The following is a 27,460-nucleotide window of genomic DNA, read 5'->3' as shown; positions in this document are numbered from 1 at the left end:
TGCCTGCCTCCAAAGACTAGCATCTTCGCGGCAGAACTTATGCTATTTTGTATGCTCTTTTGTCAACTGCTTTCTCGCTGTCAATCTTCCTTTATTGTTGTTGTTGATCATGGCTCTGGAATCCTTTAATTTAGTCCATTCTGTGGTAGTTGAAATTCAACATTGGCTGTTTCTTATCTCCAGTAGATTTAAGACAGTAGAGTTTTGCTGGGTTCCCAGCCATATTGGTCACTCTTTAAATGTTTGTGCGGATGCTGCCGCTGAGGAGGCTATCTGCACTTGCCCCTTCTCCCATAAAGGTGTTCCTTATTCTGACTTCTACCTGGTTATTCATTCTTTAATCTTTGCCTGATGGCAGGGTCATTGGTCTTCTGTTACTGGTAACAAACTGCTTGCTCTTAAGAGTAGTGTCCCCCCCCCCCATGGCCTTCCTCTTACCACCGTAATCAGCGGTGGGAAACGGCTCTGGTCATACACGTTTAACTCACGGTTACTTAATGTAGCGCTGCCCTGCTCCTTATTGACCAAACTGCATTGTCCCCTCTTACGGTCGTGCATATCCTTGTTGAATGTCCAGACTTTCAAGACTTGCACGTGCGTCTTGCTTCCCGACCGTCCCTCGTGGTCACTTGTCCCTCGATAGAATTCTTGGTGAATCATATATCTTTGATATTGTTCGCCTCATGAGCTTTTGTTCTCATATTGGCATTCTTAATATTTAATGCCTTTTGAATATCCTGCACATTTGATGGTGCAACACAGCCTTCTTTTGATAATTACTTACTTTTGACTTGTAGGAGAAATATTCTAATATTAAATGGCCAGAGGATGCAGAAAGTGCAGGGTGACAACCAGTTGGATTGCATACGTTGCTTATGAGTGGCCAGACTATTCACAAGGGAAAGGAATACCAGGTTCCAACAGACTGATGCACCATGGCAAACTTCCAGCAAGTATTTCACAGTATTCTTTAGTCCGTGTTCATGGCTCAAACATCCTGTGAAAAGCTACTTTGTCCGATTTAATGTAACTGATTAAGAGCAAGACATTTTGCCATCCCTTGATGATCACAAGTACAGTACAGTATAGGGTTATGTCAATAAAATGTCTGAGTAGTAGTAGTTGAAGTAGTAGTCACATCATACTTGGTGTGACATTGGATGTCACACCTGACCGTCAGAGAAGTGGTTACCAAGGTGGAAGTGGGGTTGCAATGTTCAGAGATGTAGTAGCCGATATGCGCCAATAACTATGAAAAAACTAAACCAGTAAGCTATACAAAATAGTATCCACAGATCTTTGAGTAGTCCTAGGGTCTGGTTGCTCACCACATCTCAAGGGGTGAATATGGAGGATGACTGAAATCTACAATACCATGTTGTGGTTGCCTTCATGATAGAAAACTTTCTCCTTTACGTCTTTTGCGCTGGTCGAGGGAAATAATCCCTTTCATGTATTGCTTCTCAAAGCAAGTGACTAATGCTTCATTTTCGGTGCCGAATCAGCCCGAAGAATTTTTTGGCGTCAGGAAATCTGTGACCACTCCACCAAGGAATAGTTCATGTCCCCAATGTTGCCAGTGGGCACCATTGGTTGTTGGAAGCGACTGACTTTACGTACTAACCAGTATGTCATGTAGGTCACTTTCAGCCAACAGTGTCCACTAGGGTATTAATTTAAAGATTTAATTATGAAAATTATCGTGTTGCTTAATTTATGGAAAATTATGAGACCGTGTTCAGTTTTTGTCTTTTACTCATACACCGACCTACAACACCTGTCTTGACAGTTTAATTTTTAACTTGTTTTCAATCAAAACTGCCATCCACTAAATTATAGGTAATGTACCAAAATAAAAAATATTATTTTAACATAATATAAAAACAAATTAGAAAACTAGGAATAATTTACACCACCAGTTTTACGTTAGAAAAAATTCGGTCAAATCCTTTGCCAGAAACTAAAATTTCAATACTATTTACTTGATTCATTAGTCATAGAATTAACTTGCCAATTCATACAAGCAGAGAGATAAAGGGAGAATATGGATTTTTGTTTTATATATAAAAGGAATGCTCTCGATTATACGTGAAATTGCCAAATTTTTTTTTTTTTATCTATGCTAATGTTAGTTGTTAAAAGCCAAAATAGCAGAAGAGTTGCTATTTTCTACCCTGTCCTCTAGTATGCAAAAGACTATTATAATACTATTCTTTGCAATATGTAACACTTAAAACTACTTTTGATTTTAATAGTCATTGTTTTTACATTTAGAAAAATACATTTATTAAAGAAAACAACAAAATATGATCAAATTTACATGAGTAAGATCTCTAAATATATGATAAACTATACATTATACCATAAAACATGTTACCATAGTACTATAAAGTACTTAAAAGCAATCCCAAATGTCTTGCAACCTAAATACAGTACTATACTTGATATCATTGGACGACTTCACCCTCTTTTGTTTATAATTTAATCAGTTAAGTTACTTATAAGAAATCATAAAAACAAAATTTAATACTGTAAAATAAAATGCTATTAACTTTATTTTTAAGGAGAAGATGAATTGATGATTTTAAATGACCAGCATGTGATGCTCATTGATACACACACACACCTAGTCTTTAATACAGGTAACGGGGCAATACTTTGCCCATTAAGTAATAAAAATAACAGTTATAAATGGATAATTACCCGTAATGTAATACAACCCAAGTTATATTACCATAAACTGCTTCACACACGGTAGGGACAAAAATTAAGTCACGTTAGATATGTTTGTTTCCATATGAATAATCTCTGAACAACAACTGCTGGTAACACGAAGCCTGATTAAGCGTAAGATACACATTTTAAGAAACGCCTTATTTAACTGTAATTATTGAAGAGGCACCTTGAATTTCCATGTTTAATACTATGTTACAAGTTCTTAAAAAGATCAACGTATAATCGAGAACCCAATACAGTACATAAATTACACCAATAAATGACAAAAAAATTTGTTTAATATGACATATTTTCAAACAATCAATCTTCTTTGTGCAATTATACATATATACATGTGCATATGCAGTATACAGAAATATTCTACACTTGCACACAAACAGTGAATAGAAAAATACAAGAATTATTCAGTAACATTAGCATTATCTTAAACAAGGAATTATATGGGCAGGAAAAAAAACAGAACCACATAAAATCTGGCCATTAAAAATGTTAACAGTCGCTCGTTCATAACTGGATCTTTACCGCAGCAAGTGGTATACACTTCTTTTTCCATGACAAGTGTATAACACTTGCTGCACATTCCATGTTCTCAGGAAGGCACACCACTAATTCAAATAATAAATTACTATTGCTTAAAAGATATCAATTAAGCAGTCACAAATCTATAACAAAAATAAAGTTTAGCTGATTTGCCATGTTCATTTATAAAATGTACATGTATTTTGGCAAGACCAACAATGAGGAGAAATGAGGAATTCCTAAGTATTGCAAACCACATAAGAATACCAACAAATTGGTACAATTTACACCACTGCAATTTTTAAAGTCCATATTGTATTGTCTTTTGTCCTTTACATCAATAGAACCTTTATGCTTTTATTGGTAACTTACAAGAATTGATGGGATACAAAACATTAAGGTGACTCAACTTTAACCACTGCACTGCACACCTGGTTTCAGCAAAAACTTTTTAGTGCAATTGTCAAGGACATATTTTTGTTTTATAAATATTCATGTAAAGTTAATGTCAAAATGTTTCCAAACTCGACTATTTCCATTTCAAAACACAATGAGTAATGAAAACACAAAAATATAGCCTAATTAAAAAAAAAAAAAAGCACAACTCTCAGAGCACCAAAGGCGCTTTGTGCAGTGCAGTGGTTAAATTAATTTCTGAAACTTGGTACTACTGCAAGAGATGTCAAAATAGTACATGAAGGAATCCCTGGATAAGCAGCAATATCCTCAGTTTTATTTGTGTAGCTATGCTTATGAATATTTGAGATACAGTGGGGCCTCGACTAACGAATTTAATCCGTTCCCAGAGACGGGTCATAAGTTGAAATGAATTTTCCCATAAGAAATAAAGTAAATTAAACTAATCCGTTCCACACCCCCAAAAATATTAAATTAAAAATACATTTTATACCGAATAACACTCATTTTGCACTACCTACAATACAGTACTGTACGTATATCTTATCTTGAATGAGGACTCTTATTGGCGTATGGAAAACAATGAGGAGGAGAGGTGTTAGTGTCTGGAAGGGGAGTCCCCTTCCATTATAACATCAGGCAGTAATGACTTTTCTGGGGTGCTCTTTCTCCTACATTTTGCCTGCATACCACTAGGACCTGCTTGTGGCTCGCTGCTCATTTTTCTCACTAAAAACCTGTTTAACGACACTTGTTTTTCCCTACGTTGTAACACTTGTCTAAAGTTAGACATCACGTTGTCATTAAAAAGGTTAACACAATAGCCTGCTACAGCTTGATTAGGGAGACACACTTCAGCAAAACTTTGCAGTTCTTCCCATACTGCACACATTTTCTTAATAAATGAGTTACGGACATCCTCTACTCTACATCAACACTCCTCATACCATTTTCATGTTTAGGAATGATCTCTTGTTTTTCCTCTATGGTCATCCCCCGTTGAAAAGCAGAGGTGCAACAGGTACTCTTGAGAGAGAACTCTATCAACATCAGAGGCCTGAGGGGCATAACTGTCCGATCCCTCACAGTGTTCAAGAGAGAACTTGACAAACACCTCCAAAGGATACCTGATCAACCAGGCTGTGACATACGTCAGGCTGCGAGCAGCCGCGTCCAACAGCCTGGTTGACCAGTCCAGCAACGAGGAAGCTTGGTCGACGACCAGGCCGCGGGGTCGCTGAGCCCCAGAATCACCTCTAGGTAACCAAGGTAACCTCCTCACGTGTTTTCTTAGGTTAAACCTTACCACTGACTTTCTTGCGACCCATGGCATGATACATAATAATTACTTTTATGTTCATAAAACAAAAAAACACAAAAATAATTAAATTCTTTACAAGCATGATCGTCACAAGTTGAGTCACATTTTCTAACAAAATTTGCTTCGTAACTAAAAATTCGTAAGTAAGGGCAATCGTAAGTCGAGGTGCCACTGTATTGCTTAAGTTCCCTTAAATGTAAAAGTGATATAAACTCTGCCATCAGAGAGCTGCATGGCCCAATAGTAATATAGGACCGTCCTTGCACCAAATGCCCAAGTCTTGAAAGAGTAAGGCTGATATGCCTTTGTGAATGACACAAATGTGTTAAAAAAAAAAAAAAAAGACATCCATACCAGGGATGCCTGATGATGCACAACACCTAACAAAAATGTACCAACCAGCTTTTCATTGTATTTGTTATTTTAATACCATGAAAACAAAGAGCCTTATATCTTTATAAACTACTTTAGAACTGGCAACAAGGCATTGCTTTTACACTATAAATTTTGCTTTATAATACTAAGTAAGTAATTATCAAAAGGTGCCAAGCTAGCATGACTGTATTTATATCGAAATAAAGAACTACAATCATCTGGACACCAAATACAGTACTGTATATAAATTTTTTGCTGGTTTTAAAATATAAAGATAACAATTGATTACTGGTTTACAGTAACAAGACCATCCACAATCTTGGGCAAAAAAAACCTGTTTCTATGATTTATCAATTTTTGGTAAGCAGTCTAGCTCAACACCTGTCATGGCCAGCAGTTCTTTACATAGCGAACACAGCATGCAACTCTTGCAGACACAATAAGACAAGTGTGTCTGTCCAATATATCCAGTGAGCAAGGTGGCCTAACAATCTCCACAGTTTACAGTCAAACTTTCCACACAATAAATATCAACTATGGTAAGTAAGAGGGAGAGAGAGAGCACGAACAACTGCTTGATTACGGATATATCAAAATGCATAAACAATAACTAGGAATAAAAATAAAAATTACGCATACATTTCAGTCTATCAGAAACGTATTACAAATCAGAGAAATTAATACCTATCATCACACTAATCTGCATTCAGAATTCGATATTCATAGCTCAGTGCTTTAAAACATTAATGCCTAAAATCCCTTCTCTTAACATAAGCTGCCATGACATCACATGGAGTTTGCCTATTTAGCAAATTCTAATGGTGTACATACTTCATATTCAACATACATTCCAAATGTAAATGTCACATTTAAACTATAACCTAAATTTTAAGTTTGTTGTTACACCAAAGTATCTATACAAGGCTGTCTTTGCAAGCTAATACTCTACAGTATATTAAATATATAATCTAGCAAAAATTACCTTTTTCTTTATGTAATATAACTCATTAATAAAGTGAGCAATTTTGATGTGTACAGTATATTATATTGTTGTTTTGAAACATCTGAGCTTCGTAAGCAAATACAATCTGTAATAGAATATAATTAATCGTAACTTTGAATTTTGTAAAGGCATTAATTATTATGGCAGATTCATTACAGGAAGCACAAGAGGCACAGTTGTATAAAAGTCAGGTAACCTTTATATGATCTGTCATGGCAATATAAGCATAAACGTGACTGGAATTTTTAAACATTTCTCGCACGCCGTAATACTTCCAAATATTGCAACTTCTCATCTAAAATGATAAGACCTATAGTGTATGCAGATGGACTGTATACAATATGAAGGGATGCACTGAAAAACAACTCCCCATTCTGGAAGGGGTCAGAGAAAGAAGGCAAACCAACCAAACCTAATTTTTCCTAGGCCTAGTATAGTACATAAAGTACTAAATTACATCTGAGATTGTATATGTTAGGCCTAGGATTGCTAATTTAAGTCTTGGACAAGTAAGGTTTATGGTTAATCTGTATTGGGTTTTATTATATCCTTTAGAATTCCAATATGTGAACTTTTGATTTGAGAGCAACCGTTCAGATTTTGCACATTCCATCTATAGTAGCTATAGGTATTAACAGTGTTGGACGATGGGTTGAAATACTGTACTGACCTATAATATAAAAGCAGCATTAAAACTCCCTGATATCCACTCTCCTAGCAACTACATGTATAAACCTGCTAACTTCATCTTTATCCTATGAACACTTTTCTGATAAAAGATATAAAAATAGGAATCTTTTCACCTACGTATTAAGAAATGCATTTCATCTGCTAACATCCTGAAAAGGAGTCACCTGAATGATAAGAAAGACAGTAAGCAGAGTATAACCCACTATTGTGGTCTGCACTTCAGTTCATCTTTATCACTTATAAAGTCAGGACATCCAACACACCCTTCTCGTCTGCTTCTATCAGCAGGTCTAGAAGCCTGCCATTGAGAACCTCATTGCTGCCCTCTACCAATTCCCTACCAATAGGTCTTAAAACTCTCTTAACACATGCTCGCATGACATAAGAAGAAGAAGGCTTAAAGGCAAAAGATACAATAACTTTTGCCATTGCAGTCTTTATCGCATCCACAACAAATTTACAGGGACGACAGCATGCATTATTAAGACATGTTGAACCAGCATGGTTAATATTTTCTCCAGCCTTGCTAAGTGTTCCTTGTATGAGGCACATGCCCATGAGAAACCCTACAAGAGATGTTCTTTCAAATTCTGCCTTAAACTGTTCATAATTCCAGTTGGGCACAGGAGTACCCAACTTCGTTGTTGCTTCAGTAAAAGTTGTATGGTAGTGTCTTAGAATCTCTTCAACATGGTCTCTCCTCATTTCATATGAAGTTGAGGTGTTGATTAAGTAGTGAAGGTCAAACACAGGATTGTTCCACTGAGCAATCTGCCAATCGATTAGCTTCAGTGACTCAATGGATTTCTCACCATCCTGTGTTGTAGTTCCATGTCTGAACATAAGATTACTATTCCAGAAATCTCCATGTGTTAGACAAAGAAACTTGTGTCTTGTCTGATCATCCCACATTGCTGCAAACTTAAGTGGAAGAGTAGTTTTACCTGTCTCTAGTTTATGAACCATGTCTTCATAAGTCTTTCTGCTTTTTAAAAATGTGATAGAATTTGCAAGGGTAGCCCACACAACAGGTTTAAAAAATGTACTTATGGCATTACTAAACTGGAAGCAAGGATACTTCTCTAAAAAGTTATGAGATTTGTCATATGCATAAGAGACTGCATGTAACCTGGCAACATGATTGACGGCCAATTTGGCATGTTGAAAGTCCAAACCCTGTACTTTTGGATTTGTTTCATACCCTGATACCTTGATATTTTCCATCACCAACACATATTCTTTCTCGGTACACTTGCCATAGATAAATTCTGGGAGAAACAAGCGAAATTCATCATTAGCGTGGATGGCTTGAAAGTCGTTTAATTCCTTTACCACTTCAGAATACATCATGAGTTCCTTTATATGGTAGCCACAACGTTTTATGAGCTCACAAGAGAGTGGATCTTCCGTTAAAAATTTGACAACAAGATTGTACTCCTTTTCTTCTTGAGCTTCCTCAGACCTATTCTCCCCACTGACCACAGCTTGAACATCGAGAAGGATAAGCTCCGCATTAAAGCTTTCTCCTGGTTTTGTAGCTATGAAAGAAAAAAAGAAAACAGAACTTCAAGTAAAAGTAATTAATTATGAATCATTTGAATGTAGGCCGATGTAAAGTTCTCAATAAATCACTAAAATGTAAAATATTTTGCTTTCTTTATATTTTAGTATTGTAGAACATGAATTATTGTTGAAGTACTGTAGAACATGAAGCACTTTGCATACTCGTGGCTTTATTAAATATGCTTTTCTTGTAACAACTATTCAACCACTGTACTGTGGTTTGTATATTTTTTTAATAAAAATTATTATTATTTTTTTAATAATTTTTTTTATTTTTATTATTATTATGAATGACAATCTATTATGCAAATATTACAACTCACTTTTGCACTGTACATGCAATTACTTTGTTCGTTTTAATAAGGTGTTGATATTAATTTATCCTGAAACAAGTGTGGATATTCAGTAGTTATATTATTGAAACTTGGCTTAAACAAACTTAACTAAATTAAGATTGCTCCCTCAATGGTGATTCTAACTTACAGTTTAAGATTTAAAACCTGATATGATAACTAATTTGCCATCAAGCCTGGTGAGTTTTCCAATGTCACATTCACTAAAACTCATTATATTTTCTCTCTATTCCTGCACACCTCCAACATTATTTAGTGATAGTTTTCACTTATAGAAAATATACAATATAGAGCCCAATTAAACTAGTAATTTGATACTAAAGACTCACCCAAATAAAAATGAAAATTACTGCACATGGACAAGCAATGATGTGAAAATAAATTATTTATAGGATATGGATGAATGAGTAAGATTTTCATAAGGATACTGATAAAGAAAATAGTTATATGATGCAATGCTAATACAGAACATTTCTTCTTGAGTTTAACTTAACAATAAGCAAAGGAAAAACCCAGGATGAAGTGTTCTATGCCAAGACATTCTGGAGAATGAAGAATTATACATTATGAAGAATTATTACAATGAATTATTATAACATGAGTGCAATTCACAGAGGACACACACACAAAGAGGGAAAGCTTGCATCTAATTTAACACTTTTCCATCCCCGGCGCATGCTCTCCAGCCTACCTCGAGGTGCACCGAGTGTTTACCGTGAGCACGGAGCCAGATTCAAATACAGTGTACCTGTATGTCTACTCTCTTCCGTTTTCTCACCTCAATTTTTGTGTTACAGTGTTCATTTTGGTAACTTTTTGTTCACAATAGAATTCCCTACAGGGATATATACATATGAAATCAAGAGCAAGCATTTGCACACCTGCTACACCTGCACACAAATGTTTATAATTTTTTTAGTTTGATAATGTCAATGTTCATTTTACGGCGTTCATTTTGGTATAATTTTGTTCGCAATAGCATTCCCTACAAAGGTATATACATATAAAGTCCAAAATCCCCAAAAGTAATATAGTTTTCATAAACTGTATTGTAGTACTCAACATACAGCAGAACTACTTTTAATCAACACAGTGCTAACGGCATAATGCACTACAGCACGTATTTACTGTAGAGCATTCACAACTTCACGAAACTTCAAGATGGACATAACTCCAATAATAAGGTAAATTTATGAATTACAGTATTTTTTAGTAGAGAAGTAATATATAGGTACAGTATGTAATATAATGCATTTTTATTGTGTACAAGAAAAAAAGGCACTGACACAAACGCCTCCTGAAGGTCACCTTTTGCAACGAATCCAACGCTCCAACGAACTGGGGGTTGGTCCCATATAGTACGTTGAATCGAGGTTGTACTGTACTGGTATTGTCAGCAAAATAACTATACTGTAATAAACAGCACTGTATCTCTTACCATTTCTTATGCTGTACGTTGATACACTAACTGTGGCTTTTGGCATTTTTTTACTCTCATACTCAGTAAGCATGAACTCCACCCATGGCTTGGTGATCTGCGAGCTAGAGGACGGAGACTTCATGGTGACGGTAGTGATTAATGCTTCTTATGTGTATTTTCAGCTCCTGCAAGAGTAAATTGTGTCAGCCATGTTGATAACTGCTACAAGAGATAATCATTGAATGCAACTCTATTAAAAAAAAAAAAAAAGAGACAGATTTTTGTTAAGTTTTAAAAACTTAAACTGGGGCTATATTATATAGTATTTATAAATATAAGCAAGCCTATGATAAAATGTTTACCAAAAGAAGTGAAAAATCTAGAAACATAAAAATCCTATACAGTACTACCGACATTTTTTCCAAAATAAATAAGAAAAAATCTTTTCAATATATAAAAGACACAAAATAAAACAAGATACTTGTTTACATGGCTTTTTTCTCCTCTTCACCGTTTAACCACTACAACACTTGCCCTTGCTAATGCTTTAAAAGATTATACTTAAGTTTGGATTTGTTCATGACTTGTTCTGGTCTGCGATCACACCTCAATGGTGCTTGCGTCTCTACCCACCGATTGGTTAAATAGTTGTGTTTTTGGGAGTGAAAACACTACATGGCTCAATGGATAATAGCTCATTTCTTCATATTTTCTCTCCCTCATTTAGCTCTTTTCTCCATACTTTCCATACATACGGTTACTGTAAAGTTTATCAGATGGCATGATATAGTACAGTACTATAACTATTTTGCTGCCTGTGTTATCAAGACCAGCCTGTGCTACTAGAATATAGTAAGTGAACAAGTTAATAGTTCATATTTGTTCATGCATAATTATATTTATAGGCTCACAAAATCAGTACCTGTATCTTATTTGTGCATAAGCATATGCACAAATATGCTTATGCATCACTTGGTATAATTAAAATCTTGAACATTTGGCAAGGCAAAATTGGGCAAATTTTGAGAAATTTGGGTCCAGCCTGGAAAGATATGACATGAACTTTGGAGGTCCCACTGCACTATAGTTACATATACCAGAAGCACCCTTACATATTGCAGCATTGTTCTATGTGGACATGTTACCCAGAGTTTTGGAAAGTGAGCTATGTTGAAATATGGTTGTACAATGCTGATTAAGATATCACGTTTTCCTTATTCATATTATATCCAAGTAATACAGCCCCCCATGAGCATGAATCAAAACAGCAGTTACAAAGGAATTTGTCCAACTTTGGATACGATTAGACTATGTATTGTTAATTAGATGATTGATAGATAAAGCTAGTTGCCCCTAACTTTATCTTGCCCCTACCAAGGACATGATAAAGCTGAAAAATAACATTAGATGTCTTATTATTAGTACTTCTAGAAATTTACTACCCATTTGCTTTATTCCATACATTTATGCATATATTTTTTTACTTAAAAATTCTATTACTCATGACTCCCAGATATTTTTTTGCAGTCAAATTTAGTAATTTCAGTGTTGTTAACATCACTTAGTCTCAGAACCCTGCATCTGTTACCATTAACATGTACTGGCCAATTGTTTGGTCATTTTAAAATTATCTAAATCGTCTTTTAGTAACTTTGAGCCTCCTGATTATATTTTCCACCCTATGCTGTATCATATGCAAATATGCTAATTTTGCTTGCAAACATTTGACTAAATCAATTATGTATGATAAATAGCAGAGATCCCAGGATAGAACCCTGCAGGAGAACTTCACTTATAATGGTTTCCCACTCAGATTCCAGTCTGTTAACTATTTTCTTTTAAATAACCAAAAACAATGTGAGAACACTGTATGGACATCAGAACATCAACCCTCAACATGGCTTTTCAACCTCCTTCCACCAAGTATATAACCCAACCACTGGGCCTGGACAGTAGAGCGACGGTCTCGCTTCATGCAGATCGGTGTTCAATCCCCGACCGTCCAAGTGGTTGGGGCACCATTCCTTCCCCCGTCCCATCCCAGATCCTTATCCTGACCCCATCCCAGTGCTATATAGTCGTAATGGCTTGGCGCTTTCCCTTGATAATTCCTTCCTTCCACCACGTATAAAAAATATTGCCAAAACACAAGTAGAGATTTTCAAGAGGTAACTGAACAACTTCCTGCAGGAAGTACCAGGTTATCCAGGTTGTAGTGAATATATGGTCCTGCAGGCCACTACGAGCAAGAGTTTGACTAACAATGATCAGTAAACAAGCCTGTTTCCTGATTTGACTTGAAAAGTAAAACTCTCCAAATTGTTTACAGGTAAACAGTGCTCATAGCACCAGATGAAATCTATAAAAAACTATGATGTCACACACCTTGTGCACATTATATAACACAAAATTATATTTATTATTTTTATTAAGCTACGTAAGAATAGGTTAGGTTTGGTTTGCTTAAAGAGTAACTTTGACATGGCTAGGTCAAACTGTTTGCAGGTCTTGGACTCTCAATACCACAAGCATTTACTTTTCACATCTTTGTTCAACTCAATAATTTTTTTGGTCACTTCACTCCTTAATAATACGTCATTTACTTGACCTTATTACAATCAGGAATCCCAGGGTTTGAATCCCAGGTGGGACAGAAATGGTTGGATACTTTTCCTTTCACCTAGTAGTATATAGGTACCCAAGAGTTAGTCAACTGTTATGGGCTTGCATTCTGGGAAGGGTCAGTAGTTTGACCTTAAATGGGGGGGGACCTCGATAAAAACCTAACATATATACATACACAGACTGCTTGTCCCTAACAAAATGAATTAATAATTTATGACACTTTAAATTTGAACAGTCCCAGTTTATTCTAAAAGTCCCTAAACAAATTAGCAGTGCCCATGGTTCAGTGGTAAAGCACTCGCTTGATGCTTCGCAAGCACTTTGGCCTGGGTTGTATCCTGAACATGAAAGATTGACTGGGAGCCAATCCTTAACTGTAGCCTCTGTTCACCAGCAATGAATGGGTACCTGGTTATTAAAACAATTTGGCGGGTTGTATTCTGGAGAAAAATTAGGATTAAGGACTTGCCCAAAACGCTATGCGTTCTAGTGGCTGTACAAGAATGTAATAAATGTTATTAAAAAAATCAGCCATCTCAGCCTCCAGTACAAACCTAAAGCAGCGACCCTATTATTCCCAATGTTTATGAGGACAAAGTGAGCCCCAGAGGCAGGATCTCCACTCACAAGTGCATAAGAAATAATAATTGAGCCGCCTCCTGCCTCGGCGGAGACAACGGAAATAGCGACCCTCTCCCCCAGGCCTACCTGCGGAAATCCGAGTTATTTCCTCATTCCCTCGAGGTGTGCGCCGTGGCGGGCATATTAGCCAGAGGGACACCAACGCCAAGCTCTCAGGGACAATGTGAAATTATAAAAAACTGCAGTAAACGGATTCCCAGAGTCATGAATGCCAATTATAACCAGTGACGAGAGCCTGCGGACGCACCCACGGCAGGACCACGGGCCTACACGGAACACACTGTAAACATCTTTACAACATCTTTTAACTAAATTATTTATTAATCGTAAAGCTTTAAAAATCGATGAATTCATTTATATTTCTTATTGAATTCATAGATATCAACAATTTAATCGTTAAAGCGCACTGTTATAAAAACAATTGTGCTTGTATCTCCTGACACTAGAGGTAACCTTATTTTGCTAGCGTTCTATATCATTTTCTCGCCTCCTTAGTGAAGGAAATACACTTTAAAATGGGTCACCGTGGATGAGGGTGGCCGAGAGAGAGAGGAACCCCCTCCAACACCCTGGGAACTAGAGGCCACCCACAGCAACAGGTGACACACACACCGATGACGTCAGACGCGCCCAGGGGCCCGTTACCTCTTACTAAACTCCGTTAAACACTCACTGCAAATTATACATTGCTCAAAATCGTCGTTATTTAGCATGTATTTCTCGTTGGACGGCGCTATATGGAGACCCGTGACTACCTCGCGTGTTTGGCCCATCAGTAAAAGATGATATAAAGAATATTTAAGACAGCCGTACATGAAGGCTATTATAGTGGAAAACTCATCTAAGAATGTCGTCTAGACAATTTAGCTTCCGGGTTGCTACTTAAGACTACAATGAGATGAATTTCATGACTTGTTGCGTAAGTTCTTGAGTCAGAGACATATTATTTGTTTCTGATTGGATGACTATCACTCCTTTATGAAGTTTCTGCATAAAAAACACATTATTATTATTATTATTTATTAATTAATTAATAGTATATTTATTTGGCTGGGAATGGTTTTCGCGGATGGAGTTGTCGTGAAACTGTAAATAATGTAATTATTAATGTTTACCCAAGGGTGTAAACACCCATGTAATATATGGCTTTTGAAGTCTCCGATCTTGATTAATTAAAAATTGTCAAAAAAGTTAAGTACAGATCAAAATATAATCTAAATTAATGCATTTTGAATATTTAAATGGTATATATGTTCCAGCTAAGAAATTGGGAGTGAAGTAATGGTCTTCCTCTATTAACAGCTGAGGATTCAAGTTCAAGTATGTTATATAACAAAGGAAAACACAACAAAGGATCTGAAGAACCTTATAGGTAAAAAGAGAGCGTGGTGCTAAAGGATTAAGAATGGGGAAGTTAGTTTAGAACAGGAATTCGTACAACTGGTTAGAAATGTTAAACAAGAGATAAGGAAAGCAAAAAGAAACTACGAAGTTCGCATAGCAGGGTAAGCGAAGACAAATCCTAAAGGTTTTTTTCAGTTATATCGAACTAAGACTAGGGAAAGGATAGGTCCATTAAAAACTGAGACAGGTCAAATAACGGATAATGACGAGGAGATGAGTAGTATTTTTAATAAATATTTTATATCTGTATTTACTAAAAAGGAACTTAACAATATGCCTTCAGCCGAACATATATATATGGGTGGGGACGAGGACAGGTTGACTAGTTTAGCAGTTACCAGGGAGGATGGTATTAAACAAATAGTAAAACTCAAACCAAACAAATCCCCAGGGCCGGATGAAGTGTTTGCCAGGGTGCTTAAAGAATGCAAAGAGGAGCTTTCCGAGCCACTGTCTACCATATTTAATAAATCAATAGAGTTAGATAGGGTGCCAGAGTCATGGAAGGTAGCTAATGTGGTACAAATTTTCAAGAAAGGAGATAGATCACTTGCGTCAAACTATCGGCCAATTAGCCTAACGTCTATTGTGGGAAAGTTACTTGAATCGATAATTGCAAATACAATTTGTCTTCATCTTGAAAAACATAAATTAATAAATGAGTCGCAACATGGTTTTACAAATGGCCGTTCATGTTTAACAAATTTGCTATCTTTTTATTCCAGCATAATTGAGGCAGTTGATAGTGGTAAGGATTGTGATGTTGTGTACCTTGACTTTAGCAAAGCTTTTGATACAGTGCCACATGAAAGACTGATTAAAAAAATAGAGGCTCATGGTATTGGGGGTGCTATATTAAGTTGGATTAGGGCATGGCTATTCCAAAGGAAACAGAGAATTAGTATAAATGGGGTTAAGTCAGAGTGGGAAAATGTTGTTAGTGGAGTACCTCAAGGCTCTGTCTTGGGACCTCTGTTGTTTATAATATATATAAATTATTTAGATTCAGGTTTGAGTAGCAACATTTGCAAATTTGCTGATGATACAATAATCGGTAGGGAAATTAACATGGAAGAAGACTCACTATCACTACAAGTTGATCTAAATAGGGTTTTGAAATGGTCAAAAGATTGGCAGATGCAGTTTAATGCTGATAAATGTAAAGTTCTGAGGCTAGGTAATGATGATAGAGTTACAAGATACGAGCTAGATGGTGTTGAGATTGCGAAGTCGGATTGCGAAAGGGATCTGGGAGTTATGATTAGTAAGAATTCACACACTAGGGTGTGGTGACGTTGTGTGTAACAGGTGTTACAGGTGTGTAAAGGTATGTGAGTGCCCATTGTGTGGAGGCGGCGTGTGACAGGTGTGTAGGGTGTGGGGACTGTACGAAGGTGAGAGGTGAGTGTGAGAGCACGTAAAGTGGGAGGAGCTTGAGTGAAAGACCTCGACAGGAACCCTCAACACGGGAACGCCAGCTCTCCGCCTCCACAAACACACACACACACACTGGCGACACCGACCAGAGAGCCACACAGGAACGTCATCCTCGCCATACCCATCACCCAGTCACTCGCCAAAATCTTACAAGTATCTAGGGAAAAAAGTACGGGATATTCGAGGAGCTGCTAGTGGACTACTCAGGAGCAGCAGTAGTGGACTGGACACAAAGAAGGCGCTACTGGACAACTCCGGAACAGGTGATACACCAGGAAGAGGCTACAGGACAAGCTAGGACACCAAGGTTCAGTTACTGACCCCAGCGGAAGGAGCTGCAGGACAGCCAAGGACGGGAAACAAGCAGGTTGCAGTACAATTCAAGATAATAAAGGTTGGCAGTTGGACAATCTAGGACCACCAAAGGCAGCTAGAGAGACACCAATGGCGGCCGGCCGTCCCAGAGGGACATATAACCACGTCCTAACCCTCCGCCTCCTCACCATTCTAGGTAAGTCTCCCCCCACCTCTCAGACGCCCGGTGTGGCCAACTGTGACAGTATACATTCTCTCCAGGGCAAACGTACTTGTTTTGCTGAACTTACTGTGGTTATATTTCCTCGTTATCTCACTCGTATCCCAATCATTCGGGTCCCACTCACATGATGTCTCAGTCACTTGACGTCCCACTCACTTGATGTCTCACTCACTCCCTACTGCACTGAAGGCTAAGATAGTTATAATTTTGTTTATCGTGTTGTTGAAGCAGTAACTGTAGCTCTCCTCTGCTCCTCTCATTTGTTACTCATCGTGTGGACACAGAATCACGGATTTAAGTTTGTTTGACTATGTACGCGTCTGTTGATTTGTTAGGTGGGGGGAGTGGGCGGGTGAGTGTGAGTGACCTGCTCCAGTTGGGTGGGTGTGAGTGACCTGCTCCAGTTGGGTGGGTGTGAGTGACCTGCTCCAGTTGGGTGGGTGTGAGTGACCTGCTCCAGTTGGGTGGGTGTGAGTGACCTGCTCCAGTTGGGTGGGTGTGAGTGACCTGCTCCAGTTGGGTGGGTGTGAGTGACCTGCTCCAGTTGGGTGGGTGTGAGTGACCTGCTCCAGTTGGGTGGGTGTGAGTGACCTGCTCCAGTTGGGTGGGTGTGAGTGACCTGCTCCAGTTGGGTGGGTGTGAGTGACCTGCTCCAGTTGGGTGGGTGTGAGTGACCTGCTCCAGTTGGGTGGGTGTGAGTGACCTGCTCCAGTTGGGTGAGTGTGAGTGACCTGCTCCAGTTGGGTGGGTGTGAGTGACCTGCTCCAGTTGGGTGGGTGTGAGTGACCTGCTCCAGTTGGGTGGGTGTGAGTGACCTGCTCCAGTTGGGTGGGTGTGAGTGACCTGCTCCAGTTGGGTGGGTGTGAGTGACCTGCCACAGTTGGGTGGATATGAGTGACCTGCCACAGTTGGGTGGATATGAGTGACCTGCCACAGTTGGGTGGGTTTGAGTGACCTGCCACAGTTGAGTGGATATGAGTGACCTGCCACAGTTGGGTGGGTGTGAGTGACCTGCCACAGTTGGGTGGGTGTGAGTGACCTGCCACAGTTGGGTGGGTGTGAGTGACCTGCCACAGTTGGGTTGGTGTGAGTGACCTGCCACAGTTGGGTGGATATGAGTGACCTGCCACAGTTGGGTGGGTGTGAGTGACCTGCCACAGTTGGGTGGGTGTGAGTGACCTGCCACAGTTGGGTGGGTGTGAGTGACCTGCTGCAGTTGGGTGGGTGTGAGTGACCTGCTCTAGTTGGGTGGGTGTGAGTGACCTGCTCTAGTTGGGTGGGTGTGAGTGACCTGCTCCAGTTGAGTGGGTGTGAGTGACCTGCTCCAGTTGAGTGGGTGTGAGTGACCTGCTCCAGTTGGGTGGGTGTGAGTGACCTGCCACAGTTGGGAGGGTGTGAGTGACCTGCTACAGTTGGGTGGGTGTGAGTGACCTGCTACAGTTGGGTGGGTGTGAGTGACCTGCTATAGTTGGGTGGGTGTGAGTGACCTGCTACAGTTGGGTGGGTGTGAGTGACCTGCTATAGTTGGGTGGGTGTGAGTGACCTGCTCTAGTTGGGTGGGTGTGAGTGACCTGCTCCACTTGGGTCGGTGTGAGTGACCTGCTCCAGTTGGGTGGGTGTGAGTGACCTGCTCCAGTTGCGTGGGTGTGAGTGACCTACTCCAGTTGGGTGGGTATGAGTGACCTACTCCAGTTGGGGGGCGTGAGTGACCCGCCACAGTTGGGTGGGTGTGAGTGACCTGCCACAGTTGGGTGGGTGTGAGTGACCTGCTCCAGTTGGGGGGAGGGGAGGAGGGGTCCACCAATCCCCAGCCAGTGTAGTGTTTAGACCAGTTCCCGCCGCCCTCAATACGCTATTCAGTATTTTTATCCACAGTAACTTTTGACTGGCTCCTATAGTGAGTAAAACTGTACAGTCACTCTTCTGTGGTTGACTGTCTCTCCCCCCCCCCTCCCCGTCGCTTTCTCTCTCTGTCTGTCTCTGTTTCTCTCTCTCGCTCTCTCTCTCTCTCTCTCTCTCTCTCTCTCTCTCTCTCTCTCTCTTTCTCTTTCTCTTTCTCTCTCTCTCTCTCTCTCTCTCTCTCTCTCTCTCTCTCTCTCTCTCTCTCTCTCTCTCTCTCTCTCTCTCTCTCTTCTTCCTTGACGCCAAAAACCCAGCCATCAACAGTGCCTCGCAAACCGACCAACAAGGCCCCAAAAAAGATATATTGCATTTTTCTTCCTAGCCTGGCGGCGGGGACGTGGACTGGGCCTGAAGGTGTTTGTGTGTAAAGTCCAGGAGCAGCAGCAGCAGCAGCAGTACTCTGGACAGTTTGATGTCTTAGTTCCCCTTCCTCCTCTTTTTCTCTTGCTCATTTTTCTTTAACTAAGCGAAGAGTTGTTATCCTGCAACAGATCATTTTTGTTTTGTTTTACTCATTACAGTTTAATATGACGTATGCAAGATACAACTCAACGTTTTCTGTACAGTTATCTGTAGCAATGTGGGAAATCTCAACTTTTCATTGGATACTATTATGTATTATTAGGTAAACATTCACAAGATTTGTGAATTGTTGAAGTGGGAGGATGGTTGGGTCGTGAGCCTCCTGCCATGATGTGTGCCGTAATATTGTGTGTTTAATGATAAGAGCGACGAATATGCTGTTTGTACACACGGAATATTCACCTGTTTACATATCACACCTTTTGATTGGTAGTTTATTCTTGAGGGAGGGACTAGTAGAGAAGCCAAAGTGAAAATATGTGGTTTTTTTGTTTTAACTTTGTAGACTACACATACACAGACCAGCCACATCTCTCGCGTGTTGGAGTCCGCATGACAGCACTGGGTTAAATAAACTAATTTTGTTTCTCACTAGTGTGCAGCCGTCTTGAACTGTCTAACAACTTAAGACTGTGGACTGGAATAACAAATCAATGGTGAGTGCTCCATTATAGATCTGACTTGGGAGTGTCAGTAACTTTACTAGCCATTTGTTGGACCTTCTATACGTCTCGCCAATCTGAGACCTCACCCCTCACAGTGACTCGTTGTCTTCTGTTGCTTAGGTACTCCTTTATCCAATGGAGTACCTTCCCTTTCACTCCTGCCTGCATCTCTAGTTTTTTCACTAGCCTCTTGTGTGGTACTGTATCAAAGGCTTTCTGACAATCCAAAAATATGCAGTCTGCCCACCCCTCTCTTTTTTGCCTGATTTTTGTTTCCTGGTCGTAGAATTCAAGTAACCCTGTGAGGCAGGACTTGCCATCCCTGAACCCATGTTGATGCTGTGTTACAATGTTCTTTCGCTCCAAATGTTCCACTAGCTTTCTTCGCACAATCTTCTCCATCAGCTTGCATGGTATGCAGGTTAGGGACACTGGCCTGTAGTTCAGTGCGTCCTGTCTATGCCCCTTCTTGTATATCGGGACTATATTAGCTGCTTTTCAAATTTCTGGCAGTTTCCCTGTTGCCAGTGATTTGTTATACACTATGAAGAGTGGCAGGCACAGTTCTTCTGCTCCTTCCTTTTGTATCCAAGGTGAGATTCCATCTGGGCCTATAGCCTTTGTCACATCCAACTCTAGTAACAACTTTTTTACTTCCCCGCTGGTAATCTCAAACTCTGCTAGTGGTTCCTGATTAGCTATTCCCTCTCTTACCTCTGGAATTTCTCCTTGCTCTAAGGTGAAGACCTCCTGGAATTTCTTATTCAGCTCCTCACACACTTCCTTGTCGTTTGTAGTGAATCCTTCTGTCAAGTGTGTCTGTGTACGCGCGCATCCAAATGTATTTTATCTTTGCAGTTTTGGGTGGTTGTGGTGCCGCTGATACTCTGTTGTCGTTGGACGCCTTCTCCAAGTACCAGGTGAGAGCTCCAGGCATCAGGTGCCAGTTAAAGTGTCCAAGAGTTAAGGGGTCCAGGTAAGAGTTAAGGGGTCCAAGCAGTAGTTAAGGGGTGCAGGTGAGAGTTAAAGTGTCCAGATAAGAGTTAAGTGGTTCAAGTAAGAGTTAAGGGGTCCAGGTAAGAATTATGGAGTCCAAATACGAGTTAAGGGGTTCTGACACCTGTTAGTAAGTCATTAGTAAGTTGGTAAGCAAGTTAGTAAGTGGGGGGTCCTATTATCCCCAGTTAATAGGAACCTGGTTAAAAATCTTCAGATCTGACTGTACACCCTTCCTCCCCCACGCCCCTCCTCCCCACACCCCTCTCCTCTCCCCACACCCCTCTCCTCCCCACACCCATCCCCTCCCCACACCCCTCTCCTCCCCACGCCCCTCCTCCCCACACCCCTCTCCTCCCCACACCACTCTCCTTCCCCCACACCCCTCTCCTCCCCACACCCCTCTCCTCCCCCCACACCCCTCTCCTCCCCACACCCCTCTCCTCCCCACACCCCTCTCCTCCCCACACCCCTCTCCTCCCCTCCTCTCGTTTCTTCGAGACGCTGAGGCTCTGGCTCAGGTAAGAACGGTGCTTTTAGTATTACTACACTTGTGTTTATCTGTCCCTCAGGCGCGGGGTGGAGGGAGCCGCCCACAGGTGAGGCAACCCTTCCTCAAACACCACCAGCCTCCCTCAGGAGTCCTCCTGCCCGAGGGACGCCCACAGCAGCAGGAGCGCCTCCAGGATGAGGACCCACTGGCGTCTCCCGACGCTTTCAGAAGACGCAGCCATGCCCAAAGGGGAGACGGGCAACTCGAGTTCAAATCCATCTTAGGAAGGGGCTTAGTGGTGTCTGGGGAGGATATAGGATACAGGAGGGGTAAAGGGCTGCCTAGAGAGGATAAAGGGCTGCCTAGAGAGGATAAAGGACTGCCTAGAGAGGATAAAGGGTTGCCAAGGGGATATAAAGGGTCACCTGGTATTCGCCAGGTGTCACGAACACGCAAGAGCGCCCAGCACACCGGTCCAGAAGCCACTCCAAAAACAAACGAGGCATTAAAGACGCTCCCTGCGCTGGTGGAAGACGCCTTCCTGCCCCCGGTACTGCCTCCTCTACAGCAAGTCTCGCCTTTTGAGGTGCCGAAGATTGGCAAAATTGAGCCTTTCATGTTGGGCGGGAAGAGCGCCGTCAGCTCCCTGGGGAAGGATCCTGGTGATGAGATCTCGTCTCGTTATGCTGCTGTGGGGGGCTTCACCCCCTTTCCTCCTCCATCTATTCCGGGCAAAGACGAACCTTATGGCTCGCTACCCAGGTTAATCCCTATTGGGGAAGCCCCTGAACATAAATCCCCTAGTTTTGCTCTAACACTTCCCAACCGTAAATCGCCAACTACACAATCTCCAGTTAAGTCTTCGATAGGTAAATCGCCAAGTCTCCCTTCCCCTGCAATCCCATTAGGTCATAAGCTCCCAGGTCCAGCACTCCGTGGTAATCCTGATGTCAGTAAGCCACTAAACCCACCTGTGAGCATCTCTGGAGATGAATCCCCAGGTCCCGTGGCTCCTACTGCTCCCCCCCGACGGTTACCCCCTCTGGGAGGCCCACTCCCTCCTGGCCCACCTCCTGAATTCCCCACAGCTCATCACCCATCTGGCCAAGGCCCACCCATCACCCATCCCGTACGAAAATCCCCAACACAACAGCCGCCTATTACTTCAGCAAGACTCAAATCTCCCATTCCAGGTAAGCCCAGTAATCCTCCGGGAAAATCCCCCTTGCTACTTCCGAAGCTCCCGGTCACCGACTCCCACCGTCATAAGACGCCCCCGGTTCGTAAATCTCCCCCTGCGCCCCCGGTGGCCAAGTCTCCTCCGTCAGTACCGGAGATAACCAGCACCTCCCCAGCCCTGGGGCTCCCAGCCCCCTCGCTCAGCACCAAGCACACCTTCCCAGACCTCTCAGACGAGGGCACGGTCACGCCCACGCTAAAGCCCGGGGTCACCCTGGCCATCGCCGCCCCCATTGAACTCCCTACCTACAAAATCGGACCGACGGGCATAGAGCTCCAGGGAGGCTCGGCCGGCCCCCCCGTGGCCGGTGGACCCCCACTGGTCACCCCATTCAACCCCTTCAGCACCGTGGTGCTCCCAGGGTACGGCCAGACCCTGGGAGGGAGTCAGAACTACTACCACCTCCCACTGCAAATCCCACTGCTCAACTTCCCAGGAGGAGGTGGCGGCTTGCAGGGATTTTAACACTGACTCAAGTCATTCACATCTTCCTGTATAACTCTTCTGCAGCTTGAATGACGGCGTCTGTATCATACATGTATGCCAGGTGTGCTGAATGTGAAGCAGTATACACTGATGTATTAATACATAACTTGTATAAGCTGCTGTATTAATATATAACTTGTAAACACTCCTGTATTAATGCATAACTTATATACCCTGCTGTATTAATACATAACTTGTATACACTGTTGTATTAATACATAACTTGTATGCACTGCTGTATTAATACATAACTTGTATACACTGCTGTATTAATACATAACTTGTATACACTGCTGTATTAATACATAACTTGTATACACTGCTGTATTAATACATAACTTGTATACACTGCTGTATTAATACATAACTTGTATACACTGCTGTATTAATACATAACTTGTATACACTGCTGTATTAATACATAACTTGTATACATTGCTGTATAAATACATAACTTGTATACATTGCTGTATAAATACATAACTTGTATACACTGTTGTATTAATACATAACTGTACCTCAATAATAAAGTTGGTAGTCTTACTATAATTGTCATTGTCCCATATTTACATGTCAACAGCGTAATATAACTCCGTCAGTATAACTACCCAACACCCGTCAGTATAACTACCCAACACCCGTCAGTATAACTACCCAACACCCGTCAGTATAACTACCCAACACCCGTCAGTATAACTACCCAACACCCGTCAGTATAACTACCCAACACCCGTCAGTATAACTACCCAACACCCGTCAGTATAACCACCCAACACCCGTCAGTATAACCTCCCAACACCTGTCAGTATAACCTCCCAACACCCGTCAGTATAACTACCCAACACCCGTCAGTATAACCACCCAACACCCGTCAGTATAACCACCCAACACCCGTCAGTATAACTACCCAACACCCGTCAGTATAACCACCCAACACCCGTCAGTATAACTACCCAACACCCGTCAGTATAACCACCCAACACCCGTCAGTATAACCTCCCAACACCCGTCAGTATAACCTCCCAACACCCGTCAGTATAACCACCCAACACCCGTCAGTATAACCTCCCAACACCCGTCAGTATAACCACCCAACACCCGTCACTATAACCACCCAACACCCGTCAGTATAACCACCCAACACCCGTCAGTATAACCTCCCAACACCCGTCACTACAACCTCTGTTGCTAGATGTGCTTCGACAGTGTCACCATGCGTCGACAGTGTCACCATGCGTCGACAGTGTCACCATGCGTCGACAGTGTCACCATGCGTCGACAGTGTCACCATGCGTCGACAGTGTCACCATGCGTCGACAGTGTCACCATGCGTCGACAGTGTCACCATGCGTCGACAGTGTCACTATATGCTGACAGTGTCACCATGCGTCGACAGTGTCACCATACGCTGAGAGTGTCACCATGCGTCGACAGTGTCCCCATGCGTCGACAGTGTCACTATATGCTGACAGTGTCCCCATGCGTCGACAGTGTCACCATATGCTGATAGTGTCACCATGCGTCGACAGTGTCACCATATGCTGATAGTGTCACCATGCGTCGACAGTGTCACCATATGCTGACAGTGTCCCCATGCGTCGACAGTGTCACCATATGCTGATAGTGTCCCCATGCGTCGACAGTGTCACTATATACTGATAGTGTCACCATGCGTCGACAGTGTCCCCATGCGTCGACAGTGTCACCATATGCTGATAGTGTCACCATGCGTCGACAGTGTCCCCATGCGTCGACAGTGTTCCCATGCGTCGACAGTGTTACCATGCGTCGACAGTGTCACCATACGTCGACAGTATCACCATACGTCGACAGTGTCACCATATGTCGTCAGTGTCACCATGCGCCGACAGTGTCACCATACGTCGTCAGTGCCACTATACGCCGATAGTTTCACCATGCGTCGCAATGCGTCACCATGCGTCGCAATGCACCAGCTCGAAGAAGCCAAAACCTAGCAGGCAAAAAAGTTTCCCGGGTGCGCGCAACTTTCTACTTCCCTAAGAGCAATTAACGCCAGTTTCCTGAACAATATTGAAAGCTTTCGAGCCGCTAGCCATAATGTTCTCTCGAGAACAGGGAGCCAGAGGTGCTCAGAGGCCGCTAGCCATAATGTTCTCTCGAGAACAGGGAGCCTGAGGTGCTCAGAGGCCGCTAGCCATAATGTTCTCTCAAGAACAGGGAGCCAGAGGTGTTCAGAGGCCGCTAGCCATAATGTTCTCTCAAGAACAGGGAGCCAGAGGTGTTCAGAGGCCGCTAGCCATAATGTTCTCACGAGAACAGAGAGCCAGAGGTGCCCATAGGCCGCTAGCCATAATGCTCTCTCCAAAACAAGGTGCCAGAGATGTTCAGAGGTCGCTAGCCATAATGCTCTCTCGACAAGAAGGTGCCAAAGGTGCTCAGAGGTCGCAAGCAATAATGCTCTCTCAAGAAAAAGAGAGTATTATTCTCTCTGAGCTCAGAGGCCCTCTCAGAGAGGAGAGGAGCTCTAAGCAGAGCTCTGCTCTGCTCAGAGCAGGGGACCCAAAACAGAAAACGGGTCCTTTCCCGTTTCAGAAAACCGTCACTTTCGCGAGCCACTTCCATTTTCTATTACAGCAGTTTTAGCCTTAGTGTGCATACGAGGGAAAAGCAAGGTACGTTATTTGTAAGAGGACGGGTTGATTAATGAACATACTTATCATTATTAGTTATAACAATGCAATATAAGGGCTGCTGCTCATCATTTTAGGCCAAACAGCTTATAATTTCCTCACATATATTTCTGTTATCGACTAGAAGCGAGATCTTTATATATTTGAAGAATTTCAGATTTTTTTTGTATCTCTTGGAACAGTGTGTGTCTTGGTCTTTGTTCACACTACACCTCCCACAGCAAGATGTCATACAAGGAACTCGAACATTACGGCTGTTGAATTATAACACAACAAGGCGAGTAGGCGGGGGATGAAGAGCTAGAACTCACTCTCCCGTAGTCACTGATAGGTATGTACTGATAGGCAAATACAAACTTAACTGCCTGAAATATTTGTGGCCAAGTACTCGAGCTGCGACAACATCTACCACAGTCTACTGTGGGACAAGTACTCGAGCTGCGACAACATCTACCACAGTCTACTGTGGGACAAGTACTCGAGCTGCGACAACATCTACCACAGTCTACTGTGGGCCAAGTACTCGAGCTGCGACAACATCTACCACAGTCTACTGTGGGACAAGTACTCGAGCTGCGACAACATCTACCACAGTCTACTGTGGGCCAAGTACTCGAGCTGCGACAACATCTACCACAGTCTACTGTGGGACAAGTACTCGAGCTGCGACAACATCTACCACAGTCTACTGTGGGCCAAGTACTCGAGCTGCGACAACATCTACCACAGTCTACTGTGGGACAAGTACTCGAGCTGCGACAACATCTACCACAGTCTACTGTGGGACAAGTACTCGAGCTGCGACAACATCTACCACAGTCTACTGTGGGCCAAGTACTCGAGCTGCGACAACATCTACCACAGTCTACTGTGGGACAAGTACTCGAGCTGCGACAACATCTACCACAGTCTACTGTGGGCCAAGTACTCGAGCTGCGACAACATCTACCACAGTCTACTGTGGGACAAGTACTCGAGCTGCGACAACATCTACCACAGTCTACTGTGGGCCAAGTACTCGAGCTGCGACAACATCTACCACAGTCTACTGTGGGCCAAGTACTCGAGCTGCGACAACATCTACCACAGTCTACTGTGGGCCAAGTACTCGAGCTGCGACAACATCTACCACAGTCTACTGTGGGCCAAGTACTCGAGCTGCGACAACATCTACCACAGTCTACTGTGGGACAAGTACTCGAGCTGCGACAACATCTACCACAGTCTACTGTGGGCCAAGTACTCGAGCTGCGACAACATCTACCACAGTCTACTGTGGGCCAAGTACTCGAGCTGCGACAACATCTACCACAGTCTACTGTGGGACAAGTACTCGAGCTGCGACAACATCTACCACAGTCTACTGTGGGACAAGTACTCGAGCTGCGACAACATCTACCACAGTCTACTGTGGGACAAGTACTCGAGCTGCGACAACATCTACCACAGTCTACTGTGGGACAAGTACTCGAGCTGCGACAACATCTACCACAGTCTACTGTGGGACAAGTACTCGAGCTGCGACAACATCTACCACAGTCTACTGTGGGACAAGTACTCGAGCTGCGACAACATCTACCACAGTCTAATGTGGGACAAG

The 27,460-nt window shown here is 42.1% G+C and overlaps 2 protein-coding genes across 3 annotated transcripts; one reads left to right on the top strand and one right to left on the bottom strand.

Moving 5' to 3' along the window:
- Positions 1-1,737: 1,737 nt before the first annotated feature.
- On the bottom strand, positions 1,738-14,295 carry LOC123763965 (uncharacterized). Of its 2 annotated transcripts, none has more exons than XM_045751345.2 (3): positions 13,731-14,295; positions 10,416-10,582; positions 1,738-8,599 (listed from the first exon to the last, which is right to left on the bottom strand). In XM_045751345.2, the coding sequence occupies exons 2-3, from the start codon at positions 10,537-10,539 to the stop codon at positions 7,299-7,301; spliced, it is 1,425 nt and encodes a 474-aa protein (XP_045607301.1). In that variant the 5' UTR covers positions 10,540-10,582; positions 13,731-14,295; the 3' UTR covers positions 1,738-7,298. The 2 variants fall into 2 exon arrangements, with proteins under 2 accessions (XP_045607301.1, XP_045607302.1); XM_045751346.2 differs by having other exon boundaries at positions 13,577-13,742.
- A 2,100-nt stretch (positions 14,296-16,395) lies between these two features.
- Positions 16,396-23,731, top strand: LOC123764154 (uncharacterized). Its single transcript, XM_045751707.2, has 3 exons — positions 16,396-17,016; positions 20,832-20,893; positions 21,542-23,731. Exons 1-3 carry the CDS (start codon positions 16,950-16,952, stop codon positions 23,165-23,167), a joined length of 1,755 nt encoding a protein of 584 aa, XP_045607663.1. The 5' UTR covers positions 16,396-16,949; the 3' UTR covers positions 23,168-23,731.
- Positions 23,732-27,460: the final 3,729 nt, after the last annotated feature.

This window comes from Procambarus clarkii, chromosome 23 (assembly GCF_040958095.1).
Source record: "Procambarus clarkii isolate CNS0578487 chromosome 23, FALCON_Pclarkii_2.0, whole genome shotgun sequence".
In the NCBI taxonomy this organism is placed as follows: Eukaryota; Metazoa; Arthropoda; class Malacostraca; order Decapoda; family Cambaridae; genus Procambarus; species Procambarus clarkii.
The sequence above is the reverse complement of the archived record's forward strand: the minus strand, read 5'-3'. Positions and strand labels throughout refer to the sequence as shown.